Below are 19,227 nucleotides of genomic sequence, written 5' to 3' on the forward strand. Positions count from 1 at the left end.
ATCCAGTTCCAAGAAGATGAGCACAAGAGACATTGTTCTCACATTCTCAAGATGAACAGAGTAAGAGACGAAGTAACGTGAAGGTATCTTTGTCAAAGTTTGTTAAGTTTGTGGAGTAACACGCCATGGAATGAAATTAATCAACCAAGAATAGATAGAAATCATGAGGTACGTTTACGAAGGAATGATCGACTTCTGACAACTCTAAAGCCACTTGAACTCACGTCCACCTGTCTACGGATAAATATTCCCGTATTTGAGACTTATTTAAAAACCATTATAGCCGACGTGCCGCCATCGAAATTGTAGCAGTAATGCAAACATCAGCAACAATTTAACAAACCACGTTCTACTGTGAATCTTTCTCGTTCTACCAAGGCGGGTAGCATTACTAACAAGGTCGATAAACAATAAAATCTTCCACTTAACTCTAGTATACCAATGTTTCCCTTTCGCTACGCTGGCGGTTGAGGTACGTCGATAATATTTAAGGAACAATATATTTCAAATGCACTGGAACACATTACTCCATCATATACACGAAGTACCTTCAAACATGGAAACAAAACGATGTGGTGCACTGATGAAAGCACCGAACCCACGAGAAGTGCGAGAACATCGTGATTTAGTTTTTCCATGGTTTCGCTAAATCGCTTAATGTAGATGCCAAGAAGGCACCTTTGAAAACAATATGGCCTTGCATTTACAATTAGTGAGCTGAAGTTCTCTCGAAAGACAAAAACCTCCTTGAATTGAATGAATTTCTAGCCAGTCCTACAACAAGACACTTCTTACGGATCCATCAAAGGAAACAAATGCAAAATGCCACAGACTGTCCTAGAAGAAGAGTTGACGAAGGTCCAGTGATCGTCCTCTTACAGCTATGTAAAGGGTCACTGTGTAATTTCTTCCTTTATCATTCCCTTATGATTCAATATCGACACACACACACACACACACACAAACATACATACATACATATATACATTTTTAATTTTTGTCAGTTTGAAGGAAGGTTTCTGAGTAATTTCAGTCGGTTATCTTGAGAATACCGGAAGTGGACATCACCTCCCAAATATTGCCAATCGGGAATCTCTTCACTCCATCTAGAACTTTATTAAATTTGGCTGAAAATAACCGAATTCTGCTAGAGTGTGCTTTTATCTCATAGACAGGAATTATAGAAGAAAAAATATCGAAGGAATAGTTTTCGTATGTTACTTTGGGACGCATGATTACATAGCTTCTTAAGAAGCTTAAAATCTTAAAGCTCTGCCATGTGTCCATATGTCGGACACTAGTGACGAATTGTTGCGTATCCCAATAATGTTGGGGAGCTGTGGCAGTTAGTCACAAAGTACTGAGCTTTCGAGTGTCCAGGATGGGTTAACGTTTAATATTTATCAATGATTCTTGAAGTTTCGATACGGGAACCTCAGTGACTATACAACAGCTCAAAACGCTGCAGTCACCCGAGAGCGGAAATGTATTAAGACTGATATCAATCTAGAGAAGAAAAAAAAGCATCAGCACAATTACAGAGAACACCGAAATATTAACAATGACCAGCGCATCTCAATAGTTGGGGTACTGTGAGTAGTGACTAAGTAGTATAAAAATTGTAGCCACGACAACACATCCCTTATCATCACGTAAGACTTCGAAAATAAACCCACTACGTCACCCACATCAAGCGCTTTCATAAATGGGAACAACTCGTTTGGAGCAAGTATTAGACATTTTGGCTGACTGAAGACAGTAACCAGGTTTGGTGATCAGACGAGTCACACTGTCTAGTTCGCTTGGTGACTCTGAGTATATATGTGTTTGGTGTCAGCATCGTGAGGCTGTGAATGACTTCAAATGGTTCGAATGGCTCTACGCACTATGGGACTTATCATCTGAGGTCATCAGTCCCCTAGACTTAGAACTACTTAAACCTAACTAACCTAAGGACATCACACACATCCATGCCCGAGGCAGGATTCGAGCCTGCGACCGCAGCAGCAGCGCGGTTCTGGACTGAAGCGCGTAGCACCGCTCGGTCACAACGGCCGGCTATGAATTACTTTCACAGTACGGGTTATTAGCTGCTGTTGCATAGCGTTGGGTATATTCATGAGAGAGAAAGTAAGACCTCTTATGTCTAAAGGAAATCGAGACTTACGTCCGTTACAGCGATAAGCTTAGGTCTGGCGCCTCCGAAAAAGTTGCTCTTCTCCCCCAGCAACGACATTTTTCAAGATCACTACGCGCCCTCAATCTTACACGCTATGTGCGGGAACGGTTAAACTTAAACAATACGAATTTCCGTCATACAGAGCACCTGGTGACTCGTCAAAACCCACTCTTACTGAGCACCTCATCGTTACACAGTGTTAAGAGCATCTGGACTCCGTACTGATGTTCGTACTACATGCAACATTTCGCCACAGTGCACCGAAGGTGGTTATATTTTTAAGGTGTCGTCGACTTCAGTGTCATTAGGGACGAAATCGATCTAAGTGGAGCAGTGGTGAGACCCCGGACTGGCATTCGGGAGGACAGCAGTTTAAATCACCGTCCGACTACTCAGATTCAGGTTTGTCATGGTTTCCCTAAATCGCTTATGGCAAATACTGGGATGATCCTTTGAACAGGACAAGGGCGATTACCCTCTCCATCCTTACCCAATCCCAGCTTTAGCTCCGTCTATAACGCTCTTATCGTAGACGGGATGAGAAACCTTAATTTTCCTTCTTTCGCTAGAGCCGGACAACAACTTGAGCTGAATGAGGATGAGGGAAGGAAACGTCTTTGCTGTTTAAAGAACTGACGAATTCCAAGGAAAACATGCTAGCCGAATGGAGATTTGAACTCGCTCCTTCCGAATAGAACCCCCGTATGAAACTTCCTGGCAGATTAAAACTGTGTGGCGGACTGGGACTCAAACCGAAAACAATCTTGCCTTTCATGGTCAACTGTTCAACGACTTGACCTACCCAAGCATGTCTCAGGTCCCATCCTCACAACTTTACTTCCCCCAGTACCTCATCTCCTATCTTCCAGACTAGTATCTTAAGCACTGTAACAACTTTCTCAGTCGCTGCTGTTAAAGGGATGGGAAAAGAACATCTATGCAGTTGTTGTTGTTGTGGTCTTCAGTCCTGAGACTGGTTTGATGCAGCTCTCCATGCAATTCTGTCCTGTGCAAGCTTCTTCATCTCCCAGTACTTACTGCAACATACATCCTTCTGAATCTGCTTAGTGTATTCATCTCTTGGTCTCCCTCTACGATTTTTACCCTCCATGCTGCCCTCCAATGCTAAATTTGTGATCCCTTGATGCCTCAGAACATGTCCTACCAACTGGTCCCTTCTTCTTGTCAAGTTGTGCCACAAACTCCTCTTCTCCCCAATTCTATTCAATATCTCCTCATCTTCAGCATTCTTCTGTAGCACCACATTTCGAAAGCTTCTATTCTCTTCTTGTCCAAACTATTTATCGTCCATGTTTCATTTCCATACATGGCTACAGTCCATACAAATACTCTCAGAAACGACTTCCTGACACTTAAATCTATACTCGATGTTAACAAATTCCTCTTCTTCAGTACCAAGTAGTTAATCGGAATCCGGAGATTACACCGTTTAGTTAACCGGACAAAAAAGCAGGCATTATGCCATATACTGGCAAAATTTAAACGTTGACGAGACTAAAAAAAATTTGCTCGATCGTAAATTCAGTACTCCAGTCAGTCTCTAGGATAGCTCAAAACTTGTCGAGTAGTGTGAATATTCAAAAGGATGGCGGGATGGATCGTCGTTTTGCGGTTTAGAGGAACTGCTTTTGGTCTACAAAATGCTCGTATCTTCTCACACTTCCCGTTCCCCTTCTCTACAAACATCATTGAATGTTTCGCGGATTGATTGCATTAGTCAAATAAAAGGTGTTAAATTTAAAACCACTATATGAAGAGCTGTTCTAAGAAGCCACAGTTACATCTTACAGTGCTACAACAACCTGACCAAAGGATCAACTCGAAATATTATATTTCCATATGGTCTTACAACTGCGAAGTATAAAGTCAAAAATGCGTTGAAATAAATGCCGAGATACCATCGGGAAGTCACAGTAATTTCAGCATCAGATGAACTACACCACTAAAATTTCACATTTGTGCAAGCATTAATTTCAATGATATTTTGAACGAATTTAGCCAATTATGTGTAATTTTGTAATCCGTAAGGCAGAAGGGCAGTAGCAACTGAATAAGTGAAGAGGCAAATTTATTCATTTCTAAGGTAATTACTCTTATTTGTCGTAAGTCTGATACTGCCTTTCCCATATATTGTAAGGTAGTGGAATTGACTGGCAGCCAACTTTCTACCAAAAATTGATTATCTCTGACTACAACCTTCAGTGTGAGTAAATGTTTTTGCGCATTGTGTAAAAGTAAGCGAACAGAAAATGTTGGGAATTTGATTTACGTGGCTCACTTGTGTTATCAGCCTTAGGTAGCTGTAAGATTTTACCGCCTTATTTTCTAAAGATAAGAGAGATCGTTAACTATTATTATAGGAATGACTCTCTCCATATAATATCACATTGAATGTTATTAAATGTTCAGTTCTTGAGTTGTATTCCGCTTAAAACTTTTACGTGTGCACATTTTTACGAGGGCATGCTGAAAAGTAATGCCTACAAATTTTTTATGTGGAAACTCTTAAAGCTCCTGAAATAAAGCAAACGTTATTAACACTCGACACCTTTATTTTTCATATTCTCATATTTATTTTTCAATTTGATCGCCCTAGCGACGAACTCATTTCTCCCAACGAGAGACCAGCTCGTTGATAGCGTCGCTGTAGAATATATGACTTTGTTGAAGGAGCCACATCACAGCCGCTTGCGTTGCTTTATCACTATCAAAATGAAGTCCTCGAAGATGTTCTTTAACTTTTGGAAACACATGGAAATAGGATGGGGCCAAGTCGGGAGTGTGTCGACGATGATCGATGACAGTGAACACAAGGCGCCGGATGGTTGCAGATGTCACAGTGCTCGTGTTTGGTCTGGAAATGTCATGCTAAAGGAGAAGGCACTCCTAGTGTGGACGAACTCTTCGAATTCGAAACTCGATTACAGCACGCTGTTTCTCACACACCGACATAATTACTTTATGCACCCCCATGTTACACGCTACATATCGGGGCCCTCTACCCACATAGAGCTGCAAATATGGAGACACGAAGAACACAGATGTGGGACATTTTTTATTTAAAATGTTTTAAGAACTTTCACATAAAAATTTCGGAGTCATTACTTTTCAGTATGCCCTCGTAGTTTCCTCGCATAAGAAACTGGTTCATACCTTAATGGTAAACATGTACAATTTTAGACATAGCGTTTATGGGACAGAAGCATCTGATTATCAAAAACAAATCTGGAAACAGTCCAAATCACTTTTTAACTTATTCATAATGAGAGACTTCAACTAAAGTCGTTTATTTTACGCTGTTGAGTAGTACCTATCTTGTTTAAAGTACGATCTCATGAATGCTGCTATCACCACCATGTTACAAAGGATATTTCTCTGCGAAGATGGTTTAACTGAAATAAAAAATTACCTGGACTCATTCGACTTGTTTTTCATTTACATATAAACTCCAATTCCACAGAAAGGCTGTGCTGACAGGTTTGACTATTACCGAACTATCAGTTTAGTAAGTCATGGTTGCAAAATTCTAATACGAATTCTTTATGGAAGAATAGAGAAACTAGTAGAAGCCGACCTCGGGGAATATTAGTTTGGATTTCGCTTTGAAGTTCTGAATGTAAAATACTGGGAGTGAAAGGCTATTTGCAACTTGTACAGAAGCTAAACGGCAGTTATAAGACTCCAGAGGCACGAAAGGGAAGCAATGGTTGAGAAGGAAGAGTAACAGGGTTGTAGCCTATCCCGACGATGCTGTTGGAATTAAATTAGGAAACGAGACGCTTAAAACAGTAGGTGAGTTTTGGTATTTGGGTAGTAAAATAACTGATGATGACCGAAGGAGACAGGATATTATGTGAAGACTGGAAATGGAAAGAAAACCATTTCTGAAGAACAGAAATTTGTTAACATCGAATATAGATATAAGTGTTAGGAAGTATTTTCTGGAAGTTTTTGTACGGAGGGTAGCCATGTATGATGGTGAAACGTGGACGTTAAACAGTTCAGAATAGAAGCGAATAGAAACTTTTGGAATGTGATGCTACAGTAGAGTGCTGAATATTAGATCAGTGGATGGCGTAATTAACGAGAACGTACTGAACATAAGTGGAAAGAAAAGAAATTTGAGGCGCAACCCGACTAGAAAAAGGGATCCGTTGATACCACGCATTTTGAGACATGAAGGCATCACCAATTAAGCATTGGAGGGAAGCGTGTGTGTGTTTGTGTGGTGGGGGCGGGGGGGGGGGGAGTTAAAATGGTAGAGAGCGGTCGAGAGATGAGTGCAATAAGCAGACTCATAAGGATGTAGATTGCAGTATTATTCGGATATGGAGAGGCTTGCACAGGATGGAGTAGCATGGAGAGCCGCATGAAACCAGACTTCGGAGTTGAGACCACAACATCATGCCTTATCAGTTTCATTAATGAGTAAAAACTTCTACTACTTTTTGTTTTAATTTTCTGTTCTTCTCGTTGATTTACAGGTTTCTGGTTCGTTTCGACAGTTGATGTTGCTTATTTAACTAGTCGCTATACGCCGTTTCTTCACCTGTTTTTAGAATCATCAGAAACAGATAGGGATAGTACACTATTACGAAGTTACTAGAAACATCAAACGGCATAGTCGAATAGTCAAATGGAGAAAACTAGAAAATACTCGGATTAAGTTTTAGCTATTTCCTCAAGGTAAATTAAGTCAAATACTTCCAAGGAAGTAATTAATACTGGGAATACACTGTCTGTTTGCTACAAACAGGACGGAGAGTCTCATAGCTTTATCCAACGTCCCCGCATCATCTGAAGAATATTCTGCACTAATTTAAGAATCATTAAGTCTAAACATGTAGCTTTCACTTCATTACTTTCAAATGGTTCAAATGGCTCTGAGCACTATGGGACTCAACTGCTGTGGTCATCAGTCCCCTAGAACTTAGAACTACTTAAACCTAACTAACCTAAGGACATCACATACACCCATGCCCGAGGCAGGATTCGAACCTGCGACCGTAGCAACAGCACGGCTCCGGACTGGAGCGCCTAAAACCGCACGGCCACCGCGGCCGGCTTCATTACTTTCCTCCTTTTTAATGTCGTACCTCGACGGTGATGGTGTTTTAGTTGCTGTTGTGCTGGAAAGCGTTACCTTAGGAAAACAGCATGACTCGATATGCCCTAAAGGTTTTCGGGGAAAGGGTAACGGGGGGGGGGGGGGGCCGGCCGGAGTGGCCGTGCGTTTCTAGGCGCTACAGTCTGGAACCGCGTGACCGCTACGGTCACAGGTTCGAATCCTGCCTCGGGCATGGATGTGTGTGATGTCCTTAGGTTAGTTAGGTTTAAGCAGTTCTAAGTTCTAGGGGACTGATGACCACAGCAGTTAAGTCCCATAGTGCTCAGAGCCATTTGAACCATTTTGAACGGGGGGGGGGGGGGGAGAAGGGAAAGGGAAGGAACTAATAATATCATCTGCATCAAGACTTTCGTACTCACAAGGGAACCTCCCCATCGCACCCCCCTCATATTTAGTTATAAGTTGGCACAGTGAATAGGCCTTGAAAAACTGAACACAGATCAGTCGAGAAAACAGGAAGAAGTTGTGTGGAACTATGAAATAATAGGCAAAATATACAAACTGAGTAGTCCATGGGCAACATACGCAACACCAAGGATAGTTTGAGATTAAGAACGCCGTGGTCCCGTGGTTAGCGTGAGCAGCTGCGGAACGAGAGGTAATTGGTTCTAGTCTTTCCTCGAGCGAAAATTTTATTTTCGCAAAGTTATGATCTGTACGTTCGTTCATTGACGTCTCTGTTCACTGTAATAAGTCTAGTGTCTGTGTTTTGCGACCGCACCGCAAAACCGTGCGATTAGTAGACGAAAGGACGTGCCTCTCCAATGGGAACCGGAAACATTTGATCGCAAGGTCATAGGTCAACCGATTCCACCACAGGAAAACATGTCTAATATATTCTATACGACACGGGTGACGGCATGTGCATCACATGACAGGAATACGTTGTCGACCCACCTAACTTGTACACTTGGCGAATGGGTAAAAAGATTCTTCTACCTTGCCCGATTTAGGTTTTCTTGTGGATGTGATAATCACTCCCAAAAAAGTGATCGCATCGGACGGACGGACGGACAGATAATAAATGTCTGAAAATAAAAAATTGAACTTTACACCCGAGGGAATACTTGAAGCAAGGACCTCCCATTCCGCAGCTGCTCACGCTAACCACTGGACCACGGCGCTCCTGAGATCACACTGTCCTTGATGTTGCCTATGTTGCAAATGGACTACTCAGTTTGTATATTTTGCTTATTTTTTTCATAGTTCCACACAACTTCTTCCTGTTTTCTCGATTGATCTGTGTTCAGTTTTTCAAAGCCTATCCACTGTGGCAGCTTATAACTAAATCTGAGGGGGGTGCGATGAGGAGGTTCCCTTGTCAGTGGCGAGTGAAAATGTGTTCCGGACGGGGACTCAAACCCGCCATTTCCTGCTTACTATGCATTTGCGTTAATCGCTGCGCCATCCGTTCACAGCGTTTATCGAAAATAAGCGGACTATCTCAGCACGCTCCCTGGCCGTCTCACTTTCCCATCTATCGCCACCTGCCCGCTGTCCCCCTTCTATGTCCTCCACGATCGCTATTTTCAGATTTCCCGCTGGAGGTCGAACGTTAAAGTGCATCCGCACAGAAGCTTGTGGATTCATTGCCCATCGAGGAGAAATGAGCTATATGAATTCGTGGTGTCTGTTGTCTCGGACACCACGTATTCGTGCAGTTTTCGGCTTAGTCTACGGACAAGAGACGGCTGTCTTACCTTGGGGGCAGCAGTGACCAGCGCACAGCCCGCTAGGAGCAGCAGCAGCAGCAGCAGCGGGGGCCGCGGCCCTCTTCCTGTGGCAGTCATGGCGCCCTGACTGTGTCACCTCGCGCTGGGGCCGCCTTTTTAAAGCGGCCGCTGATTGCTGCCTGACGTCACACCGTCCACTGTTCCCCTCTAACTAGCTCCAGCACGGGACGCTACTTAGCTGAGGGACCCAGTCTAAGCCCTCCACAAACCACACCGCCCCGTCTTCCCTTCTGAATGTTGCTGGGATCAATGTGATCCAATGATGGTGCTGCTCTGCCTACTGCCCAATAAAATTGCAGCACCACGAAGTCGACAAAAGTTGAATTGGTATGAAGTATGCTACGTAGGGACTTCAGAAAGTACACAGGTAATAACATTCTTTTGGGTCTGTGAGCGTATTGTCAGTGTGTAAAACTTTCGACGTTTCGGCCGCTATTGTAAATGGTCTTCCTCAGGGTGTGTTTTCTTCCGCTAGTTAGCGGCAGCAACGTCGGAAATTCTACACATTGGCAATGTGGTCATAGATCCGAAAGTATTTTATTGGCTGTGACTATGGCCGCGGAAGCCTACGCTCAAATTTAACTTACACATGTCCTCCTGGGCTAAGACAATTGCGCAACAACAGTGCCACATTGTCAGAAGAGAATGCATGTTCCGGATCTCCTGCGGACATAGTTCTGATGCGGTGCAGATAACACGCGCATAACAGTGTGGCAGGCAAGTAGCGCTGTTACTGGGAACGTATTCCAAAGTTCCAGTAAGCGGGGCAATGTGATTCTTGCGGGCAAAACGTCTATATAGCAAACAGATTCACCGTGAAATTGTTGTGGTATATGGACCAAACGCAATATCTCGTCAGACGCAGTACAATGGTACTAACATTTGAGCAACGCCGCACAGACACGGGTGGTGCTGACCGAAAAGTCCCAATCTTGCACAACGCTGTTTCCATCTTTTTGGTAAGCACGCGCAGTAAAGAGATTTTCCCACGACGAAGACGTTCACACTGCGATCCTCGAACGGCTCCGTAAGGCAACGAACGCATTTCTATCATCGAGGAACTGAACGATTGGTGGAACCGTCCGACTATTCTTTACAGCCACTTTATGACTATGCTAAATATATAATGTCATGTATCTGTGTCACTTTGAAATTCAACAATAGTTATTTGAAAAAAAGAAATGTTTCAAATGGCTCTGAGCAAAAAAGAATGGTTCAAATGGCTCTGAGCACTATGGGACTTAACATCTGTGGTCATCAGTCCCCTAGAGCTTAGAACTACTTAAACCTAACTAACCTAAGGACATCACACACATCCATGCCCGAGGCAGGATTCGAACCTGCGACCGTAGCGGTCGCGCGGTTCCAGACTGAAGCGCCTAGAACAGCTCGGCCACAGCGGCCGGCAATAGTTATTTGACCTGCCACAATCATGCATAACTTACTTTGTGAGGTCCCCTCGCAATTACTTCGAGATGAAAATTATTAGCATTTCACACAGCCACACCTGTGCAATCTGTAAATAAGGAAAGACCAGTTGACCCGTGAAAATAATTCACATTCCATCCTAATCATTCATCGATAGAGCCCACACAGAGGCATACCGACAATCTTTCTTTCCACAAACAATACGAGACTGGAATAGAAGGGAGAACCGATAGAGGTACTCAAAGTACCCTCCGCCACACACCGTCAGATGGCTTGCGGAGTATGGATGGATGGATGTAGAGTAGATAATAAAGTAATTGATAAATAACTAAACGCAAATATTTATTTGTAAAAGGTATTATATTTTGAATAGTAAAAATGGCTCTGAGCACTATGGGACTCAACTGCTGTGGTCATCAGTCCCCTAGAACTTAGAACTACTTAAACCTAACTAACCTAAGGACATCACACACATCCACGCCCGAGGCAGGATTCGAACCTGCGACCGTAGCAGTCGCACGGTTCCGGACTGCGCGCCTAGAACCGCGAGACCACCGCGACCGGCTTTTGAATAGTAGTAATAAATATTAGTCTAACTGTAAGCAATCAGTATCACTATATACAATATGGTTAACTCTAATCCATATAAAAAAGCAGATACTACCTTCATTAACTTTATTTTTAAAACTTTTTTATTTTACAAAACTTCTCTGAAAACAATGTTAGCAGTTATAATGTGATCATCGTTCACTTTTGGGCTGTATCTGTCTTTATTACAAACATAAAATATCACTCAAAAAGCGAACTGTTTATGCTAAAAAAAACAATTTCCGGTAAATACAATCTTGGCCTTTCAAGGTTTGAACTTGCGCTTTATTAATGGCCATAGCGAAGGCTACTTTTATTGGACATCGTTTTCTTACCATTTTCGCACAGCACAGAATACTAGCTCGAAGAAAACGAATAAATTCAGCCGCTGTTGTGCATAATAGTACAATCAGATTGTCAATAGACGGCGCCTTCCAAATTCTTTACATCGACATGTATGACCGAAAACGCGTGAAGACCACTCTTGGGTAGAGAATCTACGCAGCTGCAACAGCTGTCGTGAGTGTTATTTAAACAGATTGTCATTATTTCAACAAGAATGTAGAATGTCTTCAGAATGTATATGAATCCGACAGCGGCAGGATCATTGCCTATCGAGATTGAGGTTCGTCATTCTGCGATACAGCAGCTCGCGTTGGTCACTATCCAACGACTGTCGTGCGAATATGGAATCCATCGGTTCAGGATCTCAACGGATGCACGCGACTATTGCCCGAGGGGACACATATACAGGGTGATTATTTCCACCGTGTACAAACTCTGGCTTGATCTATGAGATGATACGGGACAAAAAAGAGTGTAATGAACTTACGTGCGGAAATGCATGGTTTCCACGTAAGAGCAGGAGGAGGAAATTAGTGTTTAACGTACCGTCGACAATGAGGTCATTAGAGACGGAGCGCAAGCTCGGGTGAGGGAAGGATGGGGAAGGAAATCGGCCGTGCCCTTTCAAAGGAACCATCCCGGCATTTGCCTGAAGCTATTTAGGGAAATCACGGAAAACCTAAATCAGGATGGCCGGAGACGGGATTGAACCGTCGTCCTCCCGAATGCGAGTCCAGTGTGCTAACCACTGCGCCACCTCGCTCGGTTCCACGTAAGAGATCGGTTATTCGATCATACATTGTTACAGAGACTGTTGTCTAGTAAGCGCTGTACCATGCGGCCATAGTTACGGTATGTGTTGAAAATGGTTTTCCATATGCCTCAACGCATGCGTAGCATGTTCTGTCTCACACGTTCACATCGGCCAGGCTGCCACCGAACGGTATCAAAGGCAGCATAAATACGCTGCTCCGGTGTCTCCACATCTGGAATGGGCTCTGCATACAGGATAATAATTTTGAGATAGATCCATAATCAGAAACCGCACTGTTTGAGATCTGGTGAACGAGCAACTGGATCCTGTCTATAAACCAGGGAAGAAAAAAAATTGGAAATTTGTGGTAAGGTCATATGGGACCAAACTGCTGAGGTCAACGGTCCCTAAGCTTACACACTACTTAATCTAACTTAAACTAACTTACGCTGAGGACAACACGCACACCCACGCCCGAGGGAGGACTCGGACCTCAGACGGGGTAGCCGCGCGAGCCGTGACAAGGCGCCTTAGAGCGCTCGGCTACCCCGTGCGACGACCAGGGAAGACACGACTGAGATGCGTCCGGACGTTAACGGCAAAGTGGACTGGAGCACCCTCATGTAGCAGCCACATAACCCTTCGAATCATCAATGGCACTTCTTGCAGCAGGGGAGCAAAGTCACCCGCATAAACGCCGATAGTTCCGTCCTGTTAAGAGACGTGGAAGGAAAACTAGTCTCAAAATACGGTCGCCAGTTATCCCAACCCACACATTCCCACTGCACCGATGCTGATGATTCGCTCTCAGCGTACGATGAGGGTTCTGCATACTATCGCACAGAGACTCTTACGAAAACTGAATATACCAGTCCGCGTAAAGTTGGTCTCATCTGTCAACAGGATGGATAACACAAATCCCGGAATCGTTGTTGCCTGGTGAAAAAACCAGTGACAAAACTGCTCCCGGTGTGGAGAGTCTGTCGCTAAAAAGCCCTAAACACGCTCTAAGTGATAAGGATAGTAACAACTGTCATGGTGAAGGTTCCAACGGTCGTCTGGCTTACCCTGTACAGGCGGGCTAACTGCCCGGTACTGACACAGCGGTCGCCTTCCACAGTATTATCGTGTTTTCTTCGGAGTCTGATGTCCGAAGACGATTTCCTGTTTCCTGAAACGATCCTGTCTCAGACAAATGGTGAAACACTGTTGCAAGTATTGAATGCTGTGGCTTTTAACTGCGGGGATAGCTCTCCTCAGACAACCTTGTTGCCCGCTACCCTTTGCCATTTGCCTTTCCGTAAGTAAACACCATGTCGGCAAGCTCTCGATTCGAATAGGTAATCATTGTATGCAACGCTCACTACAAGGTGAGTCAGCACGAGAAGAGAATCGGACACAACTTTACCAATTACTATGGCAGGAGAGGGCGCTAGTGCATGACGTATGAGAAAAGCACCACCCTCGAGGAGGAAACCACGCATACTGTAACTGTGGCTGCATAGTACAGCGCGTATTATACCACAGCCTCTGCAACAAAGTATGGTTGAATAAATGGTCTCTAGCATGGAAGACAGGCATGTATTGACATAAGTTTATTAGACCTTTTTTGTTCCGTATCCTCTCATCGATCAATCCCTAGAGTTTGTACACGGTGTGATCGGCTGTACAGCGACGTCAACTCCCTTGAGTCAGGAAATGGGATTGTTTGCGGCAAGACAAGTATCCACACGGACAACGCGTCGACGTCTGGAGCACCGCAGACTGCCAACACGACGATCATTGTTGCGGCTTCCATTGAGGCGGCTGCAGAGGGGGCTATATTGGTGTACCCATCGACAGAACTTGACACATGATTGGCACCTCGTTTTTTCAGACGAATCCCAGTTCCACGTGCAGCATAGCGATGGACCTATCCACCTGGGTAGTTCCGAGCAGAACGTATTTTGCCAAATATCATTCGTCATTTTCACATGGGCACAGTACATGGTGTGGTGATTTGAGGTACTGTTGGGTACATAACGCTACCACCTCTGGTTCGCATAGTAGTTAATGTGATCAGCAGTTGTTACATTTATGAAGTATTAAGGCCGGTGGATGTACTCTATCTTCGAGGTCTTCTTGACGTTATTATTCAAAATGATATGGCTAGACAGTATGTTGCCCGAGCTGTTCTGACCTACCTCGATGCAGAGGATGATCGACTGTTACCCTGATCAGCACGTTCTCCAGATCTCTCAACCATTAAAAACACTCAAACTCCCTACAGATCAAAATTTTGTGCCGGATCGTGGCTCGAAGTCAAAAATTTTGCCTTTCGCGGGCAAACACTCTACCTACTGTGCTAACAACGCACAACTCAGGACCCGTCATCGCAGGTTTACTTGCGCCAGTACCTAATCTCCTACCTTGCAAACTTCACATGAGTTTTCCGGCGAAACTCGCGAGATTAGCACTCTTGGAAGAAAGGATATCGCGGAGACATCCCGGAGGATTGTCGTGGGGTGTGAATCGCGCTCGAGTAGTTCAGCTGCTACAGTACTTACCCCCAAATGACAAAGATCCCTGGTTCGAGTCTCAGTCTGGCACACCATTTTAATCTTCCAGGATGTTTCATATTAGCTCATACTGCGCTGCAGGGTGAAAGTTATATCTGGTTATAGTTCGCCGAGAGATGGGCACACCACCAGTCGCCAGCCACAATGAATGATGAACTATGAAACAAAGTTGATGCACCATCGATTGGCGTATCCGTATCTGCCATCCAAGCTCTGGGGGACTCGATTCTTAGGCAGGTTTCTGCCAAAGATGGCAGCTGGGTGTACTAAATTTCACTCTCTGCATATCCGCAAATCACTTACAAATATAATCGCGTATTCCTCCCACCGTACTGTATAAGCCAAGTAAATAAGGTTTCGTTATCTGCAATCTTATCTGGCATGATAGTTTTAATGGCTAGCAATCAAACTTCGACTAGTTAATAAATCATCTTAAAAGCATGAAACTGGTTGCACATATACCAGGACTACTGATACATTAGTATCCATAAGACACCGAAAAAGGTTGCGAAATGGTAAGACCCTGGAAGCGCCTCTGGAGGACGACAATCCAATTACCCGTCTGACTATCCATATTTAGCATTTCTATGGTTTCCCTAAATCGCTTAAAGCAAACGTCGTGATGGTTCGTTAAAAAGGACATTCCCCTCACCAATCATCTATCCGAACATATGCTCCGTCTCTCATAATCATGAATCCTAATTTTCCTTCCTCACTTCTAATCATTAACCATTGCACATAATTCTCTTGGTGACAGTACGGGTAATGTAACGGATGATGATAAACAGAAGGCCGAAATTCTAAACCTAGCTTTCAAAAACTCGTTTACGGTAGAGGACTGCAGCACCATTCACCCTTTTTCATTTATCTAACAAACGCAAGGATGGTTGACATAGTGTTTAGTGTATCTGAGATTGTAAAACAGTTAAGATCCTTAGACGGCAGGAAGGCTTCTGGCCCAGACGGTATCCCCGTAAGATTATATGTTGACTATGCTACAAATATAGCACCATTCTTATCCATCATCTATCAGAGATAATTGGAATAGCGGAAAGCTTCACGGGATTGGAATAAGACCCAGGCCATAGCGATCTATAAAAAAGGGAGAAAATCGGATGCACATAATTACCGGCCAATTTCACTGACATCGATTTGTTGTAGAATCATGGAACATATTTTGTGTTCAGACATAATAACCTTTCTACACTCTGAGAAGCTCATCTGCAGAAACCAGCACGGCTTTACTAAAACAGCGGTCATGCGGTCACGCGGTCTCTGTGCATGATATACAACAGGCTCTAGATACCGACTCCCAGGTTGATGCCATATTTCTAGACTTTCGAAAGGCGTTCGACTCAGTTCCGCACTGTCGCTTGCTCCAAAAAATGCGGGCTTACGATCTATCCGATGACATATGCACTTGGATAGAAAGTTTTCTAACAGACAGAAAACAATATGTCGTCCTGAATGGGGTGACTTCAACAGAAACAAGGGTAACTGCAGGTGTGCCTCAGGGCAGCGTAATAGATACGCTGCTTTTTATTATTTACACAAACGATCTGGTTGATGGTATGACAGCGGCATTAGGCTGCTTGCCGATGATGCTGTAGTCTACATGAAAGTAGTATCACACAAAAGTTGTGAACAAATCGATGAGGATTTGCAGAAAATAAATGCATGGTGTAATGACTGGCAGTTATCTCTCAATTAGTAAGTCTATCCTACCGCGTATAACAAGGCAAAAATCCCCATTACTGTACGAGAACAAAATAAATGCCCAGTCTTTGGAAGTGGTAACATCCGTCAAGTATCTGGGTGTGACTATTCGAAATGATCTCAAATGAAATGATCAGATTACACAAATAACGAGCAAGGCGAACTCTAGATTGCGGTTTATTGGCTCAAATGGCTCTGAGCACTATGGGACTTAACTTCTGAGGTCATCAGTCCTCTAGAACTTAGAACTACTTAAACCTACTAATCTAAGGACATCACACACATCCATGCCCGAGGCAGGATTCGAACCTGCGACCGCAGCGGTCACGCGGCTCCAGACTGTAGCGCCTAGAACCGCTCGGCCACCTCTGCCGGCTGCGGTTTATTGGTAGAATCCTGAAGAGATGCAGTCCTTCGAGAAAGGAAATTGCTTACAATACGTTAGTTCGTCCAGTCTTAGAGTATTGTTCGTCTGTATGGGACCCTTACCAGTTGGGTCTGATTCAAGAGATTGAGAAAGTCCAAAGAAGAGCGGCAAGATTCGTGACTGGTACATTTAGCCATCGCGAGAGCGTTACAAACCTCATAGAAAGTTTGAAGTGGGACACTTGGAGACAGACGTCGCGCTAACCGAGTGAGGTGGCGCAATGGTTAGCACACTGGACTCGCATTCGGAAGGACGACGGTTCAATCCCGCGTCCGGCCATCCTGATTTAGGTTTTCCGTGAGTTCCCTAAATCGCTCCAGGCAAATGCCCGGATGGTTCCTCTGACAGGGGCACGGCCGACTTCCTTCCCCATCCTTCCCTAATCCTATGAGACCGATAACCTCGCTGTTTGGTCTGTTCCCCCAAAACATCCAACCAACCAAAGACGTCGCGCTAAACGGAAGCGGCTGCTCACCAAATTCCGAAATCCGATCTTCGCCGAGGATGTAGAGCATATATTATTACCACGAACTTTCAAATCGCGCAATGAGTACCATCCAAAGATAAGGGTAATTAGAGTTCTTACTGAGGCGTTCAGACAGTCGTTTTTCCCTCGCGCGATCCACGAGTGGAACAGAGGGGGAGAAATATGACTTTGGCGCGAATTGTGCCCTCCGCCACACACCGCTTGGTGGCTGTCGGAGTATATATGTACATGTAGATAAATAAAGTACGGATAAATGGTTCAGTTTTAATAGTACAATTAATTTCAATCCAGAGTGTGACTGCCCTGGGCATTGAGAGACAATACTGTATATTGCGACATTATTCATTACTAGAGCATAATGGATCACATCCGATTAAAGTACTGTCACAATCCTTGCACAGCTGCTCTCAACGAATTAAGGCTCTGGAGAAGAGATTTGTACCACGCCTCCTGGAACAGTTCCTAGCATACTCTGCACGGTTCAAGGTGGGAGATCGAGCAGGTGACTCCAGGCACTGAACTACTTGCTCTTGCCGCGCGGGGTAGCCGCGCCGTCTCTGGCGTCTTGTCACGGTCCGCGAGGCTCCTCACGTCGGAGGTTCGAGTCCTCCTTCGGGCATGGGTGTTTGTGTCGTCCTTAGCGTAAGATAGTTTAAGTTAGATTAAATAGTGTGTAATCTTAGGGACCGATGACCTCAACAGTTTGATCCCATAAGACCTTACCACAAATTTCCAAATTTCCTATTTTCTCTTGAAGATATCCGTCTATAAATATATCCATTTATCAGCAGTTAACTTGCTCACTTCGAATAGTTCCCTACTTTGAAGAGTGATGGCTGGTACTCAATGTCTTCTTGTCTCGCTACACACCATCCTCACGAAACCTTCTGCAGACAGTACTCGAATGTATGACCCCTCTTGTGGGAGCAGCAAAGGAGGCAGTAGTTAGATGAGGGTCAATCCTATTCCTTCAACTGCATAACAGCAGATATCGGTGAAGAGTGTACGTCGTAGCCCTCGGCTGACGCTTTTGTTTGCTGAACTTGTCGCGGTAAAGTGTCTGCAATGTGAGCAATTGTAGAGCCAATATGAAACCAACCGGTAGTCTCTTGTCCTTGATTCTTGACCACAGTATATACTGTGAAAGGTATGTTGACATAATTCGACGAGTTTGGTAACCAACTTCTTTTCTCTCAGAGCATCGAATGTCATCAAACTCTTAAACATACAATTGTTTCCATGGTACAGATTATGTAAATGTATAAAAACACTCGTAATTTTCACGTGGTTGATTTGTGCAAAGCAGTTACGGTAGCAACACAAAAATCCTTGTGACATTTACGTTATGTATTCCCGAGATATACTTGTGGTAGAGATTTCGTTATTGAAGAAAAACCAGTATGATATTTGTGAGTTCATCCTGATGCAAACATTTAGTTACAGCCAAAACAATTTCTGTGAGAATTTCGCTGTCATCAATGAGCTATTATTCTTTTTCCCTTCCTCTCCCTTAACAGACCCACCAAACTATTACATGGTGTGTTGCCCCTTACAGCGTGTGATGCGGCAATAGTTCCTTCAAGATGCGCATCGCAATCGAAATGAGGCGACTCAATAAAAGATCTCCACTAGTAAAAGAATGACATAAGAAAAATTGCTAACCAGTGATGGGTTTCCCATTGGACTTTATACAGTCAAATGAAGTAGCAAACAAGAAGGCTGCAAGCGTCACTGTGCAGTTGTAGTGATCATTCCAGCAACTTAGTGCCTCCCATCACACATGCACTCCTTCTCCACACGTCAGTAGACGTAGGTAATTCACTGACCTTCCAGTATCGTTAAACTAAATGGCGATTGAACATT

General features: G+C 44.0%; 1 protein-coding gene across 1 annotated transcript in view; it reads right to left on the minus strand.

Annotated features, from left to right (window-relative positions):
• The window catches only part of LOC124789873 (aminopeptidase N-like), a 244,663-nt gene extending 235,545 nt beyond the window's left edge, over window positions 1–9,118 (minus strand). The window contains exon 1 of the mRNA XM_047257391.1: window positions 9,029–9,118. Coding sequence (XP_047113347.1) covers window positions 9,029–9,118 — 90 coding nt within the window. The remainder of the gene's footprint in view (window positions 1–9,028) is intronic.
• Window positions 9,119–19,227: the final 10,109 nt, after the last annotated feature.

This window comes from Schistocerca piceifrons, chromosome 1 (genome assembly GCF_021461385.2).
Source record: "Schistocerca piceifrons isolate TAMUIC-IGC-003096 chromosome 1, iqSchPice1.1, whole genome shotgun sequence".
NCBI lineage: Eukaryota > Metazoa > Arthropoda > Insecta > Orthoptera > Acrididae > Schistocerca > Schistocerca piceifrons.